General features: G+C 42.8%; 1 protein-coding gene across 2 annotated transcripts in view; it reads left to right on the plus strand.

The window, feature by feature from the left end:
• The window catches only part of LOC147457882 (transcription factor EMB1444-like), a 31105-nt gene extending 7899 nt beyond the window's left edge, over positions 1-23206 (plus strand). For both annotated transcript variants that reach the window (XM_086512662.1, XM_086512661.1), the window contains 3 exons: positions 21857-21898; positions 21986-22042; positions 22217-23206. In XM_086512662.1, coding sequence (XP_086368788.1) covers positions 21857-21898; positions 21986-22042; positions 22217-22822 — 705 coding nt within the window. In that variant the 3' untranslated portion in view covers positions 22823-23206. The remainder of the gene's footprint in view (positions 1-21856; positions 21899-21985; positions 22043-22216) is intronic.
• Positions 23207-23478: the final 272 nt, after the last annotated feature.

Below are 23478 nucleotides of genomic sequence, written 5' to 3' on the forward strand. Positions count from 1 at the left end.
TGTCGGGTACTAAGTACAGACTTGTTGTGATTACAAGTGCTGTGACTTGTTGTGATTACAAGTGGCCAAAAATTGTCGGGTACTAAGTACAGACTTGTTGTGAGTACAGACTTGTTGTGAAACCACCTTAACGGAGGGTCGTTTCTACATATAGCAAAGTATGCTACGTTCATGAGAATGTCTCATGGTTGGTTCCTAGGTGTGACCGGGTTGTCACATTCTATTATGGTCCAACTTTTGCTGCAAAGTATGCTACGTTCATGAGAAGGACTCATGGTTGGTTCCTAGGTGTGACCGGGTTGTCACATTCTATTATGGTCCAACTTTGTTGCAAGATTTTCACGTAAGTATCGTGGAAAGTCTCGTCATGAAATTGCGGTTTGGATATGTTTGTGTTAAATGCATGCACACTAGGTGTTATGGGCCCTAGTGTTTAACACAAATTTATTTGGAGCGGCATGCAAATCCATGGACTTCATTCTTTTTGCACCCTTTTGCACTGCTAGTGCAATCTCTCTTGCAGATTTAGTATGAGTTTACACCCTGCCATACAAGGTGATGGCTGAGTATGGATGTTAGTGATTGGTTGCTGGAACCTCCAATCTACCTTCAACCTAGTTGGTTGTCTCCATTCCATATCGAGTATATGGCTGGATACTCAATGGTTGAGTCATAGTTTGTCGTCAGTCGTGGAAGACTGTCTGTAAGTGGTTGGGGAAAGTACCTCACTCTTACTGCTGTTATTCATCCCACGTTGGATGGGCAGCTTACAAGTATTCTATTTAGTACTAAAGGATATGCTAAGCGCATACGTTAGTAAACCGTGCTAAAGGATCTGCTAAGAGCATACGTTAGCACAATGCATTCTGAATAGGTGATTCTCTCCTTATTCTAGAATTTGCTTAGGTTCGGATCAACTTTGAACACCTGTTGTGGTGGGGTTGGATACCGATAGTTTCATAAGTGAAGGACTTAGTAGGTGTGCTGACAGAGTATGTTGGCATGTAACCTTTGTTAGGGGTGAGCATGTGGTTCTGTGTGTTCAAAATGTTCAGAAGTATGACATGAGGACACTCCCTATTCTATCTTTCAGTAGCTATGAGCTTTTCAAGATACTCACATGAGTTATCATGAGTTACCATTAAAATACGGGTGGTTGCAAAAGGACAACAATGTTGAAAATCAAGATGTTGCTCTTGGTTTCATTGAACCTCCTCACTGCACCAGGTATCGGTCATATGGACAATTGGCCCGTGTAGAGGATGCCAATAAGGAAAACATCAGTGTTCTTACGAAGATACTACCACTTATGTTTTCGAGGATGAAAACGCTTCTCCAAGGGGGGAGTAATGTCAGGCCAAGGGCCAGGACGGACATGCCGTCAAGGGGCGCTATCTTTAGAGGCTAGGAGTCTATAAATAGCACGGTTGGGCGGAGAGTTGCATGGTCCAATCCCCCGCGGTCTCACAGGCAAGGTGCCATCTGAGTTGTATGATTTTTGCACCAGCAGAGTTAGCCAGTGTTTTGGGTCTCTCACTCTCTCCAACGTTTTCTCTCTCTAGTGTTTAACCTAGATCACCCTCCCTCTCACTGCATCTCTTGAGTTTTTGCATATCCTCTGCTCTCCTGTCCTAGGAGACTCTTCAATTGTGCCATTATTGCAATCCTAGGAGATCACCATGGCAGGATTGCTCCTAGAGGTTCCACATTCGGAGGTTTCTATTGGTCACCATCGAATACGACAGGTTGTGCACGTGTTACGACTGCTCTAAACCCTATCTGTCCATCTTCCAATGCCACTTCTGACATGGTATTAGAGCTCCAAGGCTAGATCCAACCTTTGAGTGTTTTTGTGGCGAGTTTTGGTGCTTTGTTGGAGAGGAGTTAACTTGTCATTTTTCATATTCATATCTAGTATCAAATTTGGGGTGTGAGTTTTTGAGGATCTTGTGTGAGCTTTGCAAGTACATACTATAGAGAGCTTGTTAATTGGATGTAGTATAGACCCGGATTTGGAGGTGGAGAAGTGGTCCAAAGGAGAGATGGTTGGTTGGCCATCCATTTGTGTCTCTTATTTGGTGTGGAGTTGGAGTTGAGGGGCTGATTGGAGTGGTCTCTTCCGATGTATCGAAGCCTAGCCTCTTCACACGACATTACACTTCTTGTCAACATGTTCGAAGGTGACTCAAATGCAGGTGGTGCTACATCATCGTTAGGTAGGAAGATACCAACCCTTCTAACTTTTTCGGCTAATCTCAGCTAGATAGTACCAATTATAATACATGGAGATGATGTCAGATGACGATGATGATGGGAGTATTAAACTCGTATGATCTCAGGATCTGTTTGTGACCGAGAAGGTGGAGAAGCCATCCTCAACGAGAAGGGTGTACTTTGCAATTGTGTCAATGTTCACATGCAGTCCTTTATTATCTTGAATTGTAACCCACAAATATTGCAGAATGTGAAGGCTTTGAGGAGTGCCATGTACGTTTGGGATCATTTGGAGTCTACCCATAAGCTTGTTATCCATATGGAGCGTGTTGCTTTGCAAGTGCAGTCGACATCCCAATTAAAGTTGTTGTACTTGGTTTTCTATTCTAAATACTATTATGTGGGAGGAGTTAGTGCTGATGATTTTGGACCAGGTGGAGCAATTCAAATCCTTAGTTAGATCTAGATTTTTTAATTCAACCAAGGTTTGGCTAGACATTACATACAAAAAGGGAATATTGGATAGACTGAGCATGTTCTTCAAAGACCAATGCAAAGCAAGAAGTTTCGAAAGCCCAACGATGTTGCAACAATTGTGGAGAGAGTACTGGAGGAAATATCCTTTACAGAGAGTGGAGTCTTCATAAGCGACTGTAGAAAATTACCCTTTTTACTCAAATGGACATCCCTCAAGATCAGATACCCAAGGAGTAGGAGGAAAATTTTACTTCCCTCAATTGTCAAGGTTGGATCATTGATAGCGTTATTGTTAGGCACATGACTTCTTCTCATGATTTGATGTACGATCTGAGGCCATATGAAGGTGCATTTATATTCAGAGACAGATTAGTGGCTCCAGTACACAATGGGGGGGCTATGAAGTTTATTCCATATGGCAAAGGTGGAATATATATCTCATATACTCTATCTATGCCTAGTCTTGGCTACCTCATCTTCTCAATGTATGATCTTTGCAAACTTGGAATGGTACCTGGTTGTATTTAACGATCTGGTGATGTCGATTTGAGACAAGTCTCCAGCTTAGAATTTACAAGGGTTAGAGTGGTGAGTGGGTTGTATCAACTAGATCCTCCTCCTTCAGATGCGGACTCGCACACCCAGAAAGATTAATCTCAGGCAACCAGATGTTACATAATGTGCCACATGAGAGTGGTTACATTTTTGGGGAGCAACAGTGTGCTCGAGTTGATACAGCATTGATGGTGGAGATACCCGAGTGGATATTGGTTATTCTCCAGGATACAAGGGAATTGGATTTACTACCAAATGGGCGAGCTAGTGTCAACACTTGTTCGCAGATTCAAGTTATAGATACATAGTAGAGTTTCTAATGGAGAGAAAATGGGGTGTGCCTTGCCTTGTTGTCTTCTTGGGCCCGGATCGATGAGCTTCTTCATCAAATGTCACTTAGCAGCTAGCTTCACAGTTCAGTCTCACGAGGAGTTGAGAGGGGGTGTTAAGAGTTTGTCACCTAAGCTGCTAGTGTGTCCCAAGGGCTAATCATAGGGAGTGATTCTTGTTTTGTGGATGTACTTGGGCTATGTGAGGTAGTTTTCTCATTTTTAATCTATTTCCACCATTGTTTTGCCCACCTTGTAATGTTGGCGGTGTCTTATAGTTTGCCTCTTGGTGGCTCCAGGTCTAGGGTATACTTCCCAAATACCATGTGACACTCCTTTCCACCTATGAGCAAGGTTTTTATTTTTTCTCAATTTATCATATTTTTATGGGTCATGAGGTTTTTGGGGAGGTTGGGCAATCTTGTTTAATCTACTAACATAATATGGCGGAAGGGAGAGCCCTTTACACGTGTCGCAATCTGCGACGTGAAGGCTAAAGTCCAAAACTAAAAAAAGCCCCTTTGAACGTGATAAAGAGGGAGAGAGAGGGGGAGAGAGAGGCCACTGAAGGCGGCCGGCCGTACTAGTCTCTACATAGGGAGGAGGTGGGGTGCCCACCCACTTGTATCATTCTTGTCTATCAACATAGTTAGTGAGTGTGTTGGATCTCTCTCTCGCCAATGTTTTCTCTCTCTACTAGCATTTTCTCTCTCTCCCTCCCTCCCTCCCTCCCTCAACATTCCTTGCGATTTTGCAGATCCCTCTTCTTCTGTGCTCTCTCCTTGGGCTTGGGCAACTCTCCAATTGCGACATTATTGAAGATCTAGGAGATCACCGCAACGGGGTTGCTCTTGGAGGTTGTTGATGTCCCCCATCTCATATGAGAAGTTGTGCACCTATTATCGTTGTTCTCAGCCATATCGATCTGTCCATCTTTGCTGCCACTTCCGACAGTTTTTGTGACTATGCACAACTTATGTGAGACAGTTTCTCACCTAGGTGTAGCACAAAGACCTTAGGCCATGATGCGATCATATGTTTAAACAAGATGTTCTCATGGCACATTGGGATCTCCTAGGGGCGGGTTTTAAGGAGTGAGGGTTGTTTTTGTGGCTATGCACGAAACAATTTCTCTTCATCCGGTCACCTGTGCCATGTTTCGCGCTGCCTCGATTTTCTTGTACCAGTGCTTGCCAGATTTTTTTTGGTGTAGACCTGATTTGGTCATGGTGGTATTCGTGATTTTCCATGTTTTATCAGGATAGCTAGTCAACCAGTCTACCCCCTATATAGTCGACCCAATCTGGTATTCGTGATTTTCCATGTTTTATCAGGATAGCTAGTCAACCAGCCTACCCCCTATATATTTCTAGACGTCTCTCCCTCAACATTTTCTCGCCCCGTCTCTTTGCATTTTGTGTAGGTGCATCTTGAGATCTTCTCCCGTGTTGCGTACTATCACAGCTCAGTGCCGGCTCTTAGATTCTCTTCCGCAGCCACTTTTAATATGGTATCAGAGCTCCGGTGTTTTGATTTGACTTGGATCAGATCCTGGCCTTTTTGATGGTGATTGGGGAGGCCTGCTTCCGACGAGATAGACGAGCTTCTCCTTCAACTATCACCTAGCAGCTCCACAAACTAGTGACAAGAGCATCTGCCTTCGGTTTGGGGGTGCATAGTCTTCGTCGTTCTTCTTGTATACTTTTTTTGGCGTATGAGGGGAGCGGCCGGGCGTGCCCTACCCGACTCCGAAAACAAAACAAAAAAGCTCCACAAACTCTAAGTTTCATCTAGAAGCTAAGAGGGTGTGCTAGGGGTGGATTTTAGGGAGTAACTGCCTTTTTGTGGTTGAACTAGCCTATGTGAGGCACTCTCTCTCCATTAGTTTACTGCAAAAAATGGCCATATTCAGTCATGGAGACAATTTGGGGATGGTTCCTTACACTTGGACACAATCTCCCATGCTTTTTCACGCCGATCAACCCTTGGTCAACGTTGGTCAAAGATGTTGTAAAATAATCAAATTTTCTCCTTCACTTCTCTCATTCTCAGCTATGGTATACACATCATCAATATTTACTTTTCTGTAGAAATCGCTTGGTTCTTCTATGGTTTGATGTTGTTATCTTCATATGTAGGGTCAGCTGTCACAAAGGGATGACGTGGCAATACTACCTGGACACACACACAGCACATGACGAAAATGCTGACATGGTAGACTGTACGGACACTCCCATAATTCATACTGACAACTGTATGGATTTTCGCTTTTTGCACTGATGCTTTTTTCTAGCAGCTTTTTGAATTAGTTGCTTTAAGAACCAATTGCTTTTGAGTTTAAGCTTTTGGGGCTTTGCTTTTGGCAACCCTTGTAAGAATATAAGGACTCTATGGGCCTCACTTCTGAGAGCATTTGGACGCAGAGTCAGAGAGCAAAGGACCCCTACCCGAGTTGTACTTTGCTCAAGATCTAAAATAAAAAGGAAATACCGAAAGAGGTGCAAGGTTTTGGGGCCAATACCTCTAGGCACGGAATTACACCGGGCCGTGTCGTCTCGAATTGAATTGAAAATTAAAATTGTGAAGTATTTTCAATGAATCTCTCTCTCGTGTCACGACACATTCTAGATTGGGGTGCCCAAGTTTGTTACAGTGGTATCAGAGCATCACGCGTGCTCTTTTCTCAAAGCATACCGGTCCTATCAAAGAGCGGACAGGGCACTTGGCCACTTTGAAATTTGATATTAAAGAATCTTTGGGTCTTGACCTCGGGCTTATTAGTGACTTTCACCCTTACTTCATTGTGCATCGAACGCGCTTCCGTCTTCATCACTCTATCTTACAAGGCATAAGCCATAAAGAATCCCACATTACACATGGGTTCAAACGACGAATCCCGCAAGAATTAGACGAACCCCCCTCATACGTCTAAAACGGGAGGCAGTATTGAAGTCTGAAAATTCGAATGGATTTAGTTGATCATGAATATGGGCCACCTCGGCCTATGCAGCGTCAGCTAATGGAGATGCAACGTCAACAGTAAGTTGATGAATGTGCAAAGCAGATGCTCAAATTTGCAAAGGATCCTCATTATGCCAAATTTTTTATGTCGTGTTGATGACTTGGTTGGGCTGTTTTGGACACCATACTTGGTGTTTTTGTTGTTCCTTATCATGTCTATGGAATTTGATGTTTCCTTTGGGTTTTTGCCATTGAAATCCAGACCAAGGTTGATTTTTTTGTGTCTGGCATAAATCTTTGGCTATCCATACTTGCTTTGTTGATTTGGTTGGTCGATGATTTGGTTGGTGGGTTTATTTGGCCTTGTAGAGGGATTCAACTTGCTACTCTTTGAAATCGAAATAAACACCTATGTTTTTTGAGCTTGAACCAACTTCTTTGGTACCCATATTTTTGTGATGGATGCATAAGTGTTCCATATGGGTATGTGAGATGATACTGAAGTTTTTGCCGGCTTTTGGGTTTTGAGTGATTCTTTTCATCTTTCCTAACCCAAACTTGTCTTGTTTTGAGTTGTTGCTTTGAAGCCATCTCTCTCTTTTGTTTACTGTTTGTTTTGTTGGATTTTTTATTGGTGATGGTGTGGATGGGGCTGATGCCATCTTGAGTTGGTGTGTTGGCTTTTGTGAAGATTTTTTGGGAATCCATTGCATGATTCTTGTAGGCAAGGGTTTTTTACCCTTGTCAGTAGTCGTTTCGATGGCTGGCCTTCGTTCTGTGACTTGGTCAATGGAACCGTTTGCCTCAATGTTTAATTTTAAATTTGTACCAGATTCGACTTCCAATCTATTTGAACATTGTACATCCTTTTCCATGGCTGTTCTAGCAATAGTTTGTGTTGGTTTTGATGGTCTTCTACCACATAAAATTTGTGTGGGTAGACATATTGATTGATTTCAACATATAAGGTCACCAACCCTAATGCTTTGATTTGGTGGTCAGTATAGCTTTGCATCTCGTATGATGTCATTTAAAGCTCTACATCTTGACTAATCTATTGATACAAGCTGAGGAAAATGATATTTCCTTGGGCTCTTGTGTCAAGTAGAGCGGTAGTTTCAACTTGATTGTTGCCAATCTTGACCTTAATCACTGGTTCCACTCTATCTTCTTCAAATTTGTTTATGGAAATAACATTGATCTGCAATGGTCTCCCATGTTGTTGTTGTCGTCGTCGTCGTCGTCGTAGAAGCCTTTGCTTATCTATTTGTTCCTTAGCTTCTGTTTGCGCTTCTTCAAAACTCTGTTGCTTTTCTTTTGTTCATTGTTTTTCATTATGGATTTGATGTACCATTTCCTAGGTTAGTGGTGGATGATACTTCGTGACTCTGCATCCACTAATCCAGTTAGCCATTTCTTCTCCATCTAATGTCCTAAGCTTGATAGCACCACGCATACTCATTGGCAGAAAGCCATCGATTCCCCAATCAAGTTAACCCTCAAGCAACCTCCTGTTCCACGGATGTTTACCGAAGATGAACTCGAGGACGTTGTTGAAAAACGAGTCAACCAACTATTGGGGTCAAGAGAAAAGCAACTGAAGAGAAACGTAACAAGGGAATTGATTTCCCCAATTACTTGGGCCAAAAATCCTCTTTTGAAAACGCCAGAAAACAGAAGAAGTGTATACGCTTTGAAGGATTGCCCAATTCGCCCTCATCTTCTTCTGACAGCTCGGACAACTCATCTTCTTGTGACTCTAGTGATGAGGACAGAAAGGGCGGAAATGACGGAAAGATCATATGTTTTTGCCAAAAGGAAGCGCCCAATCAGTATGATTTCCTCGACGACAAGGACAAAAAGGCCAAAGAAGTTTAAAACCTTTCAGGGTTTCGAGATGCTCCTAAGGCTTTAGCCTTTATCCAACACTTTGATATAGCATTTTTTGAAGATCGATATACCGACCACTTCAAGATCAGACCGGTAGCATCCGTTTTAAAAGGCAATGCACAGACATGGTGGTCCACTCTTTTGTTACAAAAAGAAGCACCGACAGAATGGTTGAAATTCAAGAAACTCTTTATTTCTTCATGGTTCACTCCAAAGTATGGACGAGATGTGAGAATCGAATGGAATCACCTTTGGATGATAACAGGTGACACTTTGGATGATTATTGTGAAAGATTTTGGGAGACTTTCCTGTGACCTATCAGTTTTAAGGAGCAAATTGGAGGTTTTGTTGTGGACTTCCCAAAGAAAATTGAGACTACTGTCTTGAGAAGAAGTCAGAGTCCATTTAACAATTGATGGGACATACTAAGCGGGGATTCGCTATGCATTCAGGTAACTTGACTCACTCACGAGATGAACCTTCGACAAGTCTGAACAGAAACAAACGATAGACAGATACACGAACTCGACTGACAAAAAAACAGAAAGATACACAATCTCGACTGGCAGAAGACCATATAGATGAATATTTCAAAGCAGGAAAGTGTTTTGAATGTGAAGAACAAGGACGTATCGCTCATTCCAGAACAGATTCTAAATAGAACATTATAGATGATTTAGCATTATTTTGCTATATGAATTTATAAAATAAGACTTTTCGGAAGAGGAATTTGAATTTTTGAATAAAACCAATGTTGTATGGAAGAACCTATTATTTGTGAACATATAACACGATTATGAATGAGATGATGATGATGGCTTTGAAGTGGTGATAGCTCCCGGATGAACATGAATTGAAAAAGAGCGAGAAGATACTCGTTCAAGAATAGATACTAGCTTTCCAAGAAAGGAAAGAGAAAGGTAAAGTGAACGGTGGTTCTTAGTTGAGAACCATCCGACATTAAATATGAATTGAATGGAGGAGGAGGACCTAGCAGATACTCCTCAAATTTTGAACTTTACCTCGACGCTTTTGGTCTAGTTGTGGCTATTCCAAGAGTTTTCACAGATCAGCAGGTTGAATTCGGTGCAGGCGGGACTGCACAAGAGGGGAGTTACTCCACTCCTTTGTCACAGATTATCTGGATGGAATAAAGTCATTGATTTCCCTTTGGGTTTCAGGGATACTGCTGTGCTGACTGTATTCTGTTGAATGACTTTATGAGAGAAGTACTTCGGCATGGGATCCTCGTAAAAGATTACTCGCACACGATAATGCTTGAATGGAATGGTTGACCAAACGACTGCAGCATTTCGGTCTCAAAATCCATGGAAGTGATCGCGATATGGGATTTTAGTTAATTGACATCAGTGAGGTCCGGTGCGGATCTAGATGCGACTGCTAAATACGTCGCCAAGAATCACGGTTCTCGATACTATGTGATATAATCTGACTGTGATGTGATGTGACTGTCGTCTTTGTACAAGTGCTGGATTTGGGTCGTTTAGTGCATCAATACTTAGAGTCAGTGTCTATTGAATTGGCTTATGGCTTTTGTCTATTTTTGCAAGCATATCGAGGGCGACTACAATTCTTTCAAGAGGGAGGTATGTCACAAAAGGATGACGTGGCAATACTACCCGGACACACACACAACAAATGACAGAAATGCTGACGTGGCAGCTACAGACGGAAACGTCGCGGGCCCTGCAAAATAGCAAAAACAATATACTACAAGCCGTGAAACGAACAAATCTGCATACCTCGAATCACATAACGCATAATCCAAGTTGTACACGAGCAGAGAGAGAAAGAGAGCGTGATAGAACGAGAGAGCACGTGCAAGCGCACCTCCTAGAGCGGAGTGCTACGCCGGCACGGCGAGAGAGAAGAGGGGAGAGGAGAGAAGAAGTACACAGACATTGGATGCAATCTCCCCCCGTGTAAGAGTGACCATTTCCCTCTTGCACGTATTTCATTTATAGATTTCTCGAATGGTCAAATTGAGTACAAACTGGCCGGCCGGTCATAAGTGGCCGAAGCTCATAAAGAGCACTTGAATAATACATGAAATATATTTCCGTACGCATAGGCCTATCTCAGTCAAGCCTTTTCCACTTGTCACAGCTGCAGTAAATAATAAAATATCAATTCCATAACATACCTCTCCGTTGGAAAGCAACTGTCCTCAGTTGCAAAGATAAAAATCTGCAAACAGTACTTGTCAAAAACAATGATTAGAAATCTGTATCAAGTAAAAAAAATCCATAAAACTAGACACAATTGCTTATGCCTGCCGTCATCCACATACTACCTATTCTAGTGTCCCATACCACTAGAATAAGCAGTATATGTCATACCCTGATGAATCAGGATATCATTGGTCATGCTCATCATCAATCTCATAATGTCAAGTCTCATCACATAAACACTGCTAAATAATCACCAGATACCAAATCCCAATCCAATTCCACAATATAAGTTCAAATCCAAATCACTTTCATTATTTACCCGGGTAACAAAATCACACCAGTTACAGTGGTGGCCAGCCACTGTAGCATGAATTTGTGATTGGTGTTGCCTCATCCGGCAAGTCTACACCAATAAAGTGTGCTGCCTAAATCGGCGAATCTACACTAATGCTGCCTAAATCGGTGAATCTGCATTTGGTATTGTTTAAAAAATCATGAATCTATAATTTTCAATGTGCTGCCTAAATCGGCGAATCTGCACCAAGATGAGTAATTACACACTGCCTAAATCGGCGAATCTGTGTGTCCGTGACCAATGGACTAGATAAGACATAAAAGGGAAAAGTTTTTACTATGTGTGTGACACCATTTTGGAGTATAGCAAGGTGCTTACAAAGTGTTGGTCACTATCCAGAGCACCGTAGCTCGCATGAGTAGCTGCATAGCTTATTCACAAATTATCTGAATAAAGAATTCTTTCAATACAATCAGAAGCCATGTCCTTAGTAGTGTTGTTTGAGTATTCAGCGTAGAACACAATGGAGAGAAATGAGATAAGAAAAGAGGAATGACGTATTTGATGTACATACCAGGAGGGTAAACTGTATTTGAATATATAGACCATTGTTGGTATATGGATGAGGTACAAGTGCTGTGTGCTTTCTGTAAACCATTTGACCTTGGCTGATGTACTACATCTGAATATATGTACTAGTTTGTGGGTGGGGAGAGAGATACAAGTAGGATAGAACTGTAATTAGCAGAAGTCATTTACAATGATGAGTCTCGGATTAATTCGAAAGTGAGATGGAATCAATATATTGTAGATTGTTTTTGTTTGAATAAATGGAGTAGTCCCCTTGATATCGCAAATTGTTGTCTCTAAAGTGCTTTTGTTGTAAAATTTATTATTTATAATTGTTAAAGGGCATTGACTAATCTTTAATTATGATATCACGAGCATACTAGCGTCTAGTCATGATATCATGAGCATACATCATGTAAAGGCCATACTATAAAGAGTAGATTGGTCCAACAAAGAAAGAAAACAATGCAAAATTAATTTGACCTTAGAGATATTGCCAGTCAGACGTCAAACTATGTATAGAATATGCATCAAGAAAATGCCTGGCAAGACCAAAAACTTAAGCTTCTCTTTTAAACTTGTACTAGATATTGTAGTATGAGAGTTTGCAGCTTATACAAAGTACCTATAAGATCAAATTAATACAATCCTTATGGATCTAATCTAGTGCCTAGGTATTAAAATGAAGTGTAGTGAAAGACTGAAGTAGTCAGTTTAAATACATCATGATCACTGCCAGTGCATGTGGATGCCTAAAAGCGAGTGTTGTTTGAGAAAGTATTGCATTGGTCATCGAAGAAATATGTTGATGTTCGATGCTTCCATGACATCGACCATTGACCAAAAGGAAAGGGGAAGTGGGGGGGGGGGGGAAAGAGAGAGAGAGAGAGAGAGAGAGAGAGAGAGAGAGAGAGAGAGAGAGAGAGAGAGAGAGAGAGAGAGAGAGAGAGAGAGAGATGAAATGAAATGTTAGATTAGACTTTGTCCAATGGTCTAGGGGACGAAATTGACTAAAACTAAAAGTCTGAAAGGCGTGATTACAATCATCATCACGATCATGGTATGTTGAAGGATACGCGGCAAATGGCATCATGCGAGAAAGTGTTTCACTAGGCGCGGAAAAGTTGCGTGAACGTTTGCCTCTGTAGGGAGTCATAGGGGGAAAGGGAGAGAGAGATAAATGAAATGAAATGCTATATTAACAATGCACATATGATGCCAAATTGATACAATTCGTGTGAATCTGATCCAACGCATGGGTACAAATTAAAATGAAGCAAAGTTAAAAAATACAAAATTCATCATCAGCATTGTTAATGTTCTGACGGCGTCTGAGAAAATATTGCAACAGTCGTTGTAGAGCATCGCCCATGTCCGCTATTGTAAGCAATCGACGTCTTGGGGGAGAGAGAGAGAGAGAGAGAGAGAGAGAGAGAGAGAGAGAGAGAGAGAGAGAGAGAGAGAGAGAGAGAGAGAGAGAGAGAGAGAGAGAGAGAGAGAGAGAGAGAGAGAGAGAGAGAGAGAGAGAGAGAGAGAGAGAGAGAGAGAGAAAGGGTCTGCTTGCATGACACGGAAAGGTGGGCTAGTGCAGTAGAAGGTGGAGACTGCAACTTCTACTAGCGTCATCATTTGCAAGTGCCTGCCTACCTCAAAAATGCATCACCCTACGTGGCACTAGGTATAAGGCTGGGAGGTGATCACGGCATGCAAGCATGCAGGTAGCTGTGAGGAGTGACGAGATTGAGAAAGAAAAACTTTGATAGCTGCTCTTAGCTTTAGTGATGGCGCATGTGAGCCAGCTCGAGGAGGCCGCCAGACGGCTTGGCCAAAATAGCTGGGTTGGTGATGATTCAAGGAAAGTGAACTGCGGCCACCGGTGCACTTTTGAACAGTTTTTTTTTTGTTTACTGTGCTGGCTATTGGTGTTCCCAAAAAAAAAAAACTACCGTGGGATGGCCAGTGTTCTCCTAACGTTGCTATTGCTGCCGTTGCGGCTGCCACTGCTGCTGCTATCCTCAACTTTAACACATTCCGTTCTCTTTTTATGAACCAGCTCCACTATGCCCCCTCTTGTCGTCTTACCACCTGTGTAACTACTCGCATCTTCACTAGTCCGATAATCGCTTGTGCGACACAACTGTTGTCCTTCGACATCGGCATCACCCCCAATACTCATTTTCATTTGAGGCTTTGTGTTAATTAGGATCCCCCCATAATTTATTGAGCATCTTCATTTAATTTCCATAATTAATTCCATATACAGTAAGAGCATGGAAAGATTTTCCTCCATGCACAGATGCTTGCTGGAAGTATGATTATAACTCTCAATTTATATATTAAGATGGATAAAACTTGATGACCCTATTCCATAACATCCCATTGGGGTTAACAGATCTCATAAACTTGCTATGTAATTAAACTTCAAATCTTTACTTAGCTTTGCATGCATAGTATCCTACGGGTTGCGTGTCTACTCGTCATGTCGCATGTCTCCTTGTCGTCATGCCCAACAAGGCTTCTCTTCTTCATGTTAGTCACGACGTTCGTGATTAACACTATCATAATCATAATTGAGAGTGTTTTAATATGGTTACTTGCGAATTAATCACAATTAGTCAAGCTAATTGTAAATGATAATGATGCATAGAATACACTTATCTTTGTGTATGTAAACTTCTCGGTGTGAGGTTGATTGGAGCGTATCCAAGGCTCTGAGACCACTGCTACAGACGAAAACGTCGCGGGCCCTGCAAAATAGCAAAAACAATATACTACAAGCCGTGAAACGAACAAATCTGCATACCTCGAATCACATAACGCATAATCCAAGCTGTACACGAGCAGAGAGAGAAAGAGAGCGTGATAGAACGAGAGAGCACGTGCAAGCGCACCTCCTAGAGCGGAGTGCTACGCCAGCACGGCGAGAGAGAAGAGGGGAGAGGAGAGAAGAAGTACACAGACATTGGGTGCAATCTCCCCCCGTGCAAGAGTGACCATTTCCCTCTTGCACGGATTTCATTTATAGATTTCTTGAATGGTCAAATTGAGTACAAACTGGCCGGCCGGTCATAAGTGGCCGAAGCTCATAAAGAGCACTTGAATAATACATGAAATATATTTTCGTACGCATAGGCCTATCTCAGTCAAGCCTTTTCCACCTGTCACAGCTGCAGTAAATAATAAAATATCAATTCCATAACAGTGGCAGACTGTACAGACAGTCCCGTAATTCGCGCTGAGTCTTTTGTGAAAGGAGACTGTGTTGCTGATGTTGATGTAGAATGGGCTTTTAGTACAGAGTGCACTTACAATCCCGTTGTCCATGATGCATGCATGTTAGTTGTTGAAGATTCATATGTGTGGTATTTTGACAGTGGTGCTACAAAGCACATTCCCTCACATCGTGAATTGTTCACCTCTCTAGAATCTGTCCCTCATGGGAATTCAGTCACTTGTGCCAACAATGCCTCTTATCTGGTTTAGGAAGTTGGAAAGATTGTGCTTATCGCTGCAAATGGCAGTTCCTTCACACTTGTTGATGCACTTTATGCACTTTTGTCTGTATCTGCACTTGCTAGACTTGGACTTGTCGTCAAATTTGTGGATGACAGATGTACAGTTCATGATCTTAGTTTGGGTGATGAAATTGTTGCATCTGGCCTTTTGTTTTTCTTGGCAGCTTTTGGAATTAGGAACCAATTGCTATTGAGTTTAAGCTTTTGGGGCTCTGCTTTTGGCAACCCTTGTAAGAATATAAGGACCCTAGGGGCCTCACTTCTCAGAGCATCTGGACGCACAGTCTGAAAGTAGAGGACCCCTATGGAAGTTGTACTTTGCTCAAGATCTAATATAATAAAAAAATATCGAAAGAAACGCCAGGTTTTGGCACCAATACCTCTGGGCAATAACTACGCCGGGCCATGTCATTTGGAATTGAAACGCAAATTAAAGAATCTCTCTCTCTCTCTCTCGTATCGCGACAGATTCTAGACTTGGGGTACCCAAGTTTATTACATCAGCATGGGTTGGCCAGTAACCATCGTGGACATCCATGTTTGCATATCCAGAGCATCCATCCGGCTTGCACACCAATCGAGTTGAGGCAGCAAAGGTTATTGTTTGCCAATAACCAACAAGGGCATCGTTGATCCAAGAGGCAGTCCATTGTTTGCGAGTAGATGCATCATCACCATCCTTGTATTTTGGACATTTCCACATCACTCGGGGGATCCTCTCTCTCAAAAGTCGCCATGGAGAACATCATCTAGAAGGAACTTCATCCCAAACCATCTTATGGCGTGCATGGAGTTCGGTACCAGTACTCCCCCTTAAGCAGGAGGGGATGTCACATGCACATGGCTCTATGCGCCAAATGGACTTGCTTCATCAACTTCTAGAGCCAAAACTAGAAGTGTTTTCTACAAGCGTTTTGACAGATGTAATGACTCTACGGTGGGCATCTAGCATGACGTGCATATAGTCCATCATTGCCGTCCTCGAGATCTGTGTTTTCAGCCCTTCATTCCTTACACATCGGGAGTGCAAATCAGCCCCAAATCTTTCCCTTGGTAGCCATCAGCAATCCCACATCGAGAAAGATCCAAAGGTGCATCAAACCAGCCTTGGAGGTGCCTCGTCTTAAGGAGTTACCACAGCGACATTGACCATTCGAGTCGGTAGAGTCTGCACTTGAGGCATTGCATGTGTGCACCGTGTACATTCCATTTACGCAATCTAAAGCAAATACCACATCGGCAACGGTGTGGGGGGGCCTTGAGAGGGTTGGTTGCAACCCCATCGCGTCTCTCTCTCTCTCTCTCTCTCTCTCTCTCTCTCTCTCTCTCTCTCTCTCTCTCTCTCTCTCTCTCTCTCTCTCTCTCTCTCTCTCTCTCTCTCTCCACAGGGCCGCCCTAGCCTCGTTTCTGCTCGTCGAAGCTCACCGAAATTCTATGTGTCCCCCTGGGCGAGGGCGGCCTGTGGAGGGCGTTAGCACACAAGCCATGCCCCCATGCCCAGCCGGACTCTGCTGCAACCTTCGACCTGCTACGACTGTGCGACATGCTACGACTGCTGCGATTTTGCTGCAACCTCCTGCTGCCTGCTCGTCAGCACACAAAGGGCTCTAGTTCAAGAGACTTTCTCTCTCCCCATCTCTCTCAGCTCGTCGAAAAGCTCCCTTCTCTGCTATCCCGCCTACATAGAGCTTGGATTAATGCTTCTATTTCAAAAAATTAAACCCAAGTAAGCCCTCGATCTCACACAGTTTCAAACAGAAATCCCCTTTTGTAGCTCGATGTCGTCCTTTGGTACCCCTATTGCACGCAAGAGATTTCTTACGGTGGCAATGGCACCAAGGAAGGACCCCGCCGCCCACCAGGAAGCACGAGTCACAGCCCTTGAGGCTCATATTCAAGAACTCGTCGAGGAGAATGAGAGACCTAAAGAATCATTACAGAAGCTTGAACATGCGAAGGAAGTAGAGAGCCAAGCTCTTCTTGAAAAAGCACACGCATTCGAAGCCTCACTCGTCGAAACTGTCATGGCAGTGCAGAAAGAATCACATGAAGCAACACATAAGAAGATTGACACCAAGATACAGGCGGCCCTACTAGAATGCCGGCTACAAGAATCTCTTGGCCTCAAGGTCAGGATTGGGGGGGCTACACTCACCGTGTACCATGAAGGACACCCTTGAGAAAGCAATCACCCAACCTGTCTACATCAAGCCCGAAACTGTTGCTTGGATCAACGATACACATAGACATGTGCAACCCGAGCATTGCATACTCACTTTCAAGGACACAGATAAGCATATGAAGCTAAGCATATGAAGCTAAGCATATGAAGCTGTTATGTCAATCTCGACTTCTCAAGAGAAAAAAGCTTTGGATTGCTGAAGAACTGACCATGAATCAACTCAAGAGTAAAGCGAGCGAGCTCAAGAAGATGCATGAAGCACGTAAGCAAGGCAAATGGGGAGTCTACCAAGGTGGCAAAGCGATCATCCAGGAGTTTCGAAATCCCAAACCGACCTTAGGTTCTTGTTCTCCCTTTTCCCCTACTCTACCCTCTTGATGGACCCTCAGTCCCTAACTGATATGTATCATCCCGCACTGAGAAGGAATTGTTGTAATGTTGTGCTTTTTGGTCCCATGGGTCATATAGGACCTCCGTGGACTCTCTCTCTCTCTCTCTCTCTCACACACACACACACACACACACACACACACACACACACACACACACACACACACACACACACACACACACACACACACACACACACACATTCATTTCCTCTCATCAAGGAAACAATAAAAGGAATCACCATTCAAGCTAAAGGGAATCACTAACGTAAGGAAAGAAAGAAATGGATTCGTGGAACTGTAAAACCTAAATCTTTACCATTTCAATTCCACACAGACACCAACTCTATTGGAAAAACGTTGGTTCAAGGAAGCTTTTCGTGATGATAACGCAGCCATCGCAATCAGCGTTCTCCAATGTTTCGGATCCACTACGCATCATCAGGCCTAGGCTCTCATACCATGTCAAAGTGGAGTGGAAAATTTGGTGACAAGGGAACGAGAGAGAGAGAGAGAGAGAGAGAGAGAGAGAGAGAGAGAGAGAGAGAGAGAGAGAGAGAGAGAGAGAGAGAGAGAGAGAGAGAGAGCTTTGTAAATTGACTTTTCGATGGGTGAATGAGTGTGTGTATATAGGTGGGTGCATGGGTGTGGATGAAGTTTGATTGTAGAGAATGATTTTTCGTTGGATTTCGTTGGTTTCTTTATTGTTTGTCTTCTTGATTTTGTTCCTTGTCTTTCTGGATTTCTTGTGTTCTACATAGTGGGTTGTTTGGGTTTGTTGTTGACTTGGTGCTCCGCTCTCTGCTGGCTCTACTAGATTTGTTCATTAGAGCTTCCTCCACTACCTTTTTGGAGTTCCCTCCTCAGCCCTAGTCCTCAAGAGCCACCTTCGACAAGTGCACTTGTTTCTAGTTTGACCTAGTGGGTTGTCTTCGCATTGGGTTTGTTGTTGTTGACTTGCTGCTCTACTCTCTATTGGCTCTACTAGATTTCTTCATTAGGTGCCCAAAAGGTTGTTCAAAGCCTCCTCAACTTGGAGTTCCCTCTCCAGCCCCAGGTTCAACAAGTGGACTGGTTTCTATCTTGGTTGATAGCTTCTTGTTAGCTGGAGTGAAGTGCTTTGTTTCTCATCTTGTGGCATCCTCCTACAGTTTCTTGGCGTCGTCATCAACTGCTCTCTCCCTCCATTGCCTTCCGCTCCCAAATCTTCCCAGTTGGTGGGCAACGTTAGAACTCTTGCAGATGGTCCTTGTCCTTTTCATCGCTAGTGGCTTTTGGTGGTTCATTTTTTTGGTATACAGTAGTGTAGTAGGCTTTTCGTCAAAGTGCCTATCTTTCAGGGATTGTTGTCATTCTCTCTCCATTTAGCTTGCCAAGTCACTTTCGGCTCTCTTTAGGAGAGGTTTTTACCTTGGCTTTGAATTTTCTATATGTGGCTAGTTGTAACCAGTTTTTACAGTTTCCAAATTGGCGCATTTGGGCCTACTTCGTAATTAGGGATGTACTTGCCCTCTGAATCGGCACCATTTGGGCAATATGAGGAAATTTTCAGGTAGAAATCAGCCTCTTTCTTTGCACAAAAAAAAAATTAAAAATTATATATATATATATATATTAAAGAGAGAGAGAGAGAGAGAGAGAGAGAGAGAGAGAGAGAGAGAGAGAGAGAGAGAGAGAGAGAGATCCTAGAGAGAGAGACCATATAGAAATCAAATGGTTGCAGCATGTTCCTAAAATCTCCCCCGATCAGAATAGAGGACTTTGTAGGTTGTCGAAAAAAGACCCTTTGTGATTTTTGGTGTCGGAGGAGGAGGAACAATCTGAGGCAATAGAGGCAGCAACGTGTAGTTCAAAAACTGTTGAAAGTTGTGCAAAATCGGGAGGTTCCATTGAGGATGCCTCAACGAGAGTATGTCACGGAGTTCGTCTTGAGGAGGAACTAAAGGTACTTTGTAGAATCGAGATGCCATCTTACTCTTCTTTGTTCTTGAGGGATCGGTGTGCTTTCAAAAAACAGACGCCTGAAACTCAACAAGAGGGCACCACGCGCCAATTGAAAAAGAACATGCTTTTAGCACTTCAAAACAACTGAACAAAAAGAGGGAGAGATAGAATGCACATGAGAGACACGTAGTGGTGTTCCACTCCTAGAGTGCAGTGGCTCCAAAACCCTGTCGCCCCTTATCGGTATGCCTTTATATTGCTTCAACTAGTTACAAGTTCGGGGACGACAACTCTGCTTCTTGCACCTTGGAATGCCAGAGAGTGACCCCCCTTGTATCCACATTAGCATACAAACCAATCTCTCTCAAATCTTGAAAGATAGCAAATAAATGTGGTTCATGGTTTTGTAGATTTTTGCTTTGAACAAGCACATCATCAGTAAAATAAAAAATAAAATGACCCAGGAATGGTCTTAAAACGTCATTCATTAACATTGTAAAAATTGTTGGAGCATTGAGGAACCTAAAGGCATTACTAAATACTCATAATGATCAAACCTTGTCCTGAAAGTTTCTTTGAAGATCATTTATTCTTGGCAATAAGTTGGCATAGGATATTTGTACTTTATTGTGAGTTTTTTAAAGGCTCTATAATCGAGATTCTACACATGTTCCAAAAGAGACTCTTTCTTCTTTATGAGCAAAACTAGAGAAGCCAAGGGTGAAAAACTGGGTCGGATCAAGCCCTTGTCTAAATATTTTTCGATCACTATCTTTCTTGAGTTCATTCTCCTCTTTCAGACTCATCCTAAAAGGAGGCCTATTGACTGAAGATGCTTTTGGTAAAAGCTCTATCTTGCACTCCACTTTCCTGTGCAGAGGTAAAGCAGAAGACAATTCAGATTCAGAAACATCAGAAAACTTTGCTCCCACCTATCCAAAAAGAGCTTGAGCAGATGAAACTTTACTTCACCTTTGGAGATGCACCAATAGCAATAAAACAAAGGCAAATGTACTTACATTCTAGCTTTAGAAGCTTTGTGGCCTTGAGTAGATTCGTTTGTGGAAAATCCGGCTCTCCATGAATCAAAACTTGCTTGCTTTCATTATCAAACTGATAGCCGAATAGTTGATAAGCTGCTTGTTTCCTCTTTGCCACTGCTTGCTAAACACTAAATCAAACCGAGCTACAAAATAATGTTAAAATCTAGCATATCATCAGAGGATTGGATCTTGAGAGGAAGATCAAATACTTGGCAATTAGCTACCAGTTGATATTGTGCTAATTCTTTCTATCTTTTGTGGTGCGTATGCCCCTATCAACTACCTCATTTTTGTCGTAATTTTTCCGATTTAATGCTTCTTCTAATGTTGGGCTTCATTATGGCTGAGTATGCCCTTGATCTCTGGAGTCATGACAGAAACTCAGTACGCTGAACTTTGTGTTGATGTATGCTCATGTATGTGTGTGTGTGTGTGGTATGTTTTGTGTTGGGGAGCGTATGTTAGTATTTAGTTCTACACCCACTATTGGGCACTGACGACTTTAGTGGGTATGTCGTGGTATTTAGTCAATACTATGCATGGTGGAGCTGATGGTTATATTGTCATGTGGGTGACTACCATGGGTCTATACCTTGCACTTTCCTTCGAGGGTGAATCTAGGCTTATCTTGGATTCATCCAGGTATACTTGGCAATTAGCTACCTCACAATATATTTATATTCAGATTGTTGCATCTGGGGCTTTAACGTAATAATAAGCTTGCATGTGGGTAAAAAATTTACCTTGTTTTTCTTCCTCAAACTCATTCATAAAAATGAGTTCAGTATCTGGAACTAATATTCCTTCTATGCACCCAGAGATAACTAAACATCTGACAAACTTGGCAATTTCTTAGTGACCGAGGGAACAAAATGGCAAGCAAAAGTGGACACCACCTAGGCACACGACCCTGTAACAGTGTAGCCAGTCTGCTCCATGAGCTCATTACATGAACTCTGTACTCGTCCCTGGTGACCGACTTCTGTTAGGATCCCATGTGATCTACTTGTGAAGCTTGATTGGATTGGATGAAAGGGAAACAGCACATTGCTTGTCAAAGACAGTCCTTGTGAAATGACATATGATGGCATACCAAAAGCCAAGTACTGCAAAAACACAGTCCCTTGTTGTCTCAGTTCCATGAAATGGTGCTGCAAGTGGAGACACACGAAGTCTCTTGTTGTTGTTGTTGTTGTGTGTGTGTGTGTGTGAGAGAGAGAGAGAGAGAGAGAGAGGGAGAGAGAGAGTAGTGTATCTACCTATCCTTGAGAATTCAATGCGCTCTAATCTTTTGTTTAGTACCCGCGGACCTGGGAAGCTCAATTCAAAGCTGGAATTCAGGTTGGCACCTCTTTTTTTGCTGTCAAAATTTGAGCATTTATTGTCAGGCAATTGGCTAATATGCTACTCTTTTTCTTAATCAAGCAGACCATAGCCATAATAGCAGTTGGAGAAGGCCTTCTTCAGCTAGGCTCCACAAAGAAGGTAGAATGAGCTTATAAGGATCAAAGTCGTGCTTTTCCGTTTTCTTTGTGCCTTGATCTGCTGCTGTTGTGAGTGCATGTGTAAATGAATTGGTTCAGATAGGAGCTTCTTGTTGATGCATATGTGTGCACCTTTGATTAAACCCATGTATTGAGTGGGCGGATATGATGGCAGGTGCTTCAAGATGTGGACTTTGTGCTCATGCTACAGCGTAAATTCAATTACTTGCAAAGCATACCAGGGGTGTTTGCACAGACCAAAATGACGAGAGCTGCGAGCGCCAACAACATGAGCACCCACCAAAACATGCATGCGATGAGCCCTAATCTAAAACTTAAGCCCTTGACGGGTCTGAAGCGGGCAGCCCAGCCAGACAACAATGAGGATGATGAGGCATGCAGCACTTTTCCAATGCTCCCACGAAATTTGGCAGCACCGCTAAACTTAGTAGTACCTCCAAATGTGGCTGCAGATGTGCCATCCATGTACAACAGCTTGCAGGTGCTGCTCTCAAAATTACCAGCAGTGACACCCAATGTAGGAATGGGGATGGTAGCAACAGCAATGAATGCATCAGGCAAGGTGATGTCTCCGACGAGAAATCCGTTGGCAATTGGGTGTTCTGGTGTTAGCAGTCTGCCGTTGCCGTCAAGCAACTTCTGGCCAGAATCCCACCAATCTCTCCTCCTTCCGCCAGCTTACCCGCCGCCCTCGACCAACCCTAGTCCCTCGGATGAATTTGAGTCTTACCACTGCCTCTTTGGCCAGCCTATAAGCTAACTAGAGCAGTTGCCTTCTCTTGTAAGTACCTGGCTATGCATGTGTTAATATATAGTCAGTATATAGTGTAGAGATGTCTATCATTGTACGAATAGGACACCACGGTATATTTACTTACTATGTCACTATTATAACAGCACTGGCCAAAATTTATCACTAATGACCATTCCAGTGAGTAAACCCTACATCTTCACATAAGCTGAGATTTGTAAAAGGAAGGGTAAAAGTTGCCTTTCTAGCACAATAAAACTCTGGCACTGTCTCAAGGTCTACTCAAGTCCAATGCTTCATACCCTTCCATATGAGAAGTTTGTGTCCCCGCCCCGTCCTTGAACTTCATAACTCTTTTCGTCCAACTATAACGTGGTATCCCCTTTTTTTCCCCATTTGCCCCCCCCCCCCCCCCCCCCCCCCCTCTTCCATTCATATGAAGTTAAATGTGGTAAGCTTCTTCAGTTAGTTTTCTATCTCCATAAATATGGTGAAATTCTCTTAGATGGCAAATAATTAACACAAATACGACCATTCTAATTTAAAATAACAAACCCAGCAGAGAAGCAGTAGAAGAGGTTTGCTGAAATTTGTCATGTTATGGTGCAAGGCATTGCCCTCATCTGCCCACTCTTTGTGAGATTTACATTGTTCTCAATTCACAG

Source organism: Adiantum capillus-veneris, chromosome 5 (assembly GCF_014529385.1).
Source record: "Adiantum capillus-veneris isolate H3 chromosome 5, ASM1452938v2, whole genome shotgun sequence".
In the NCBI taxonomy this organism is placed as follows: Eukaryota; Viridiplantae; Streptophyta; class Polypodiopsida; order Polypodiales; family Pteridaceae; genus Adiantum; species Adiantum capillus-veneris.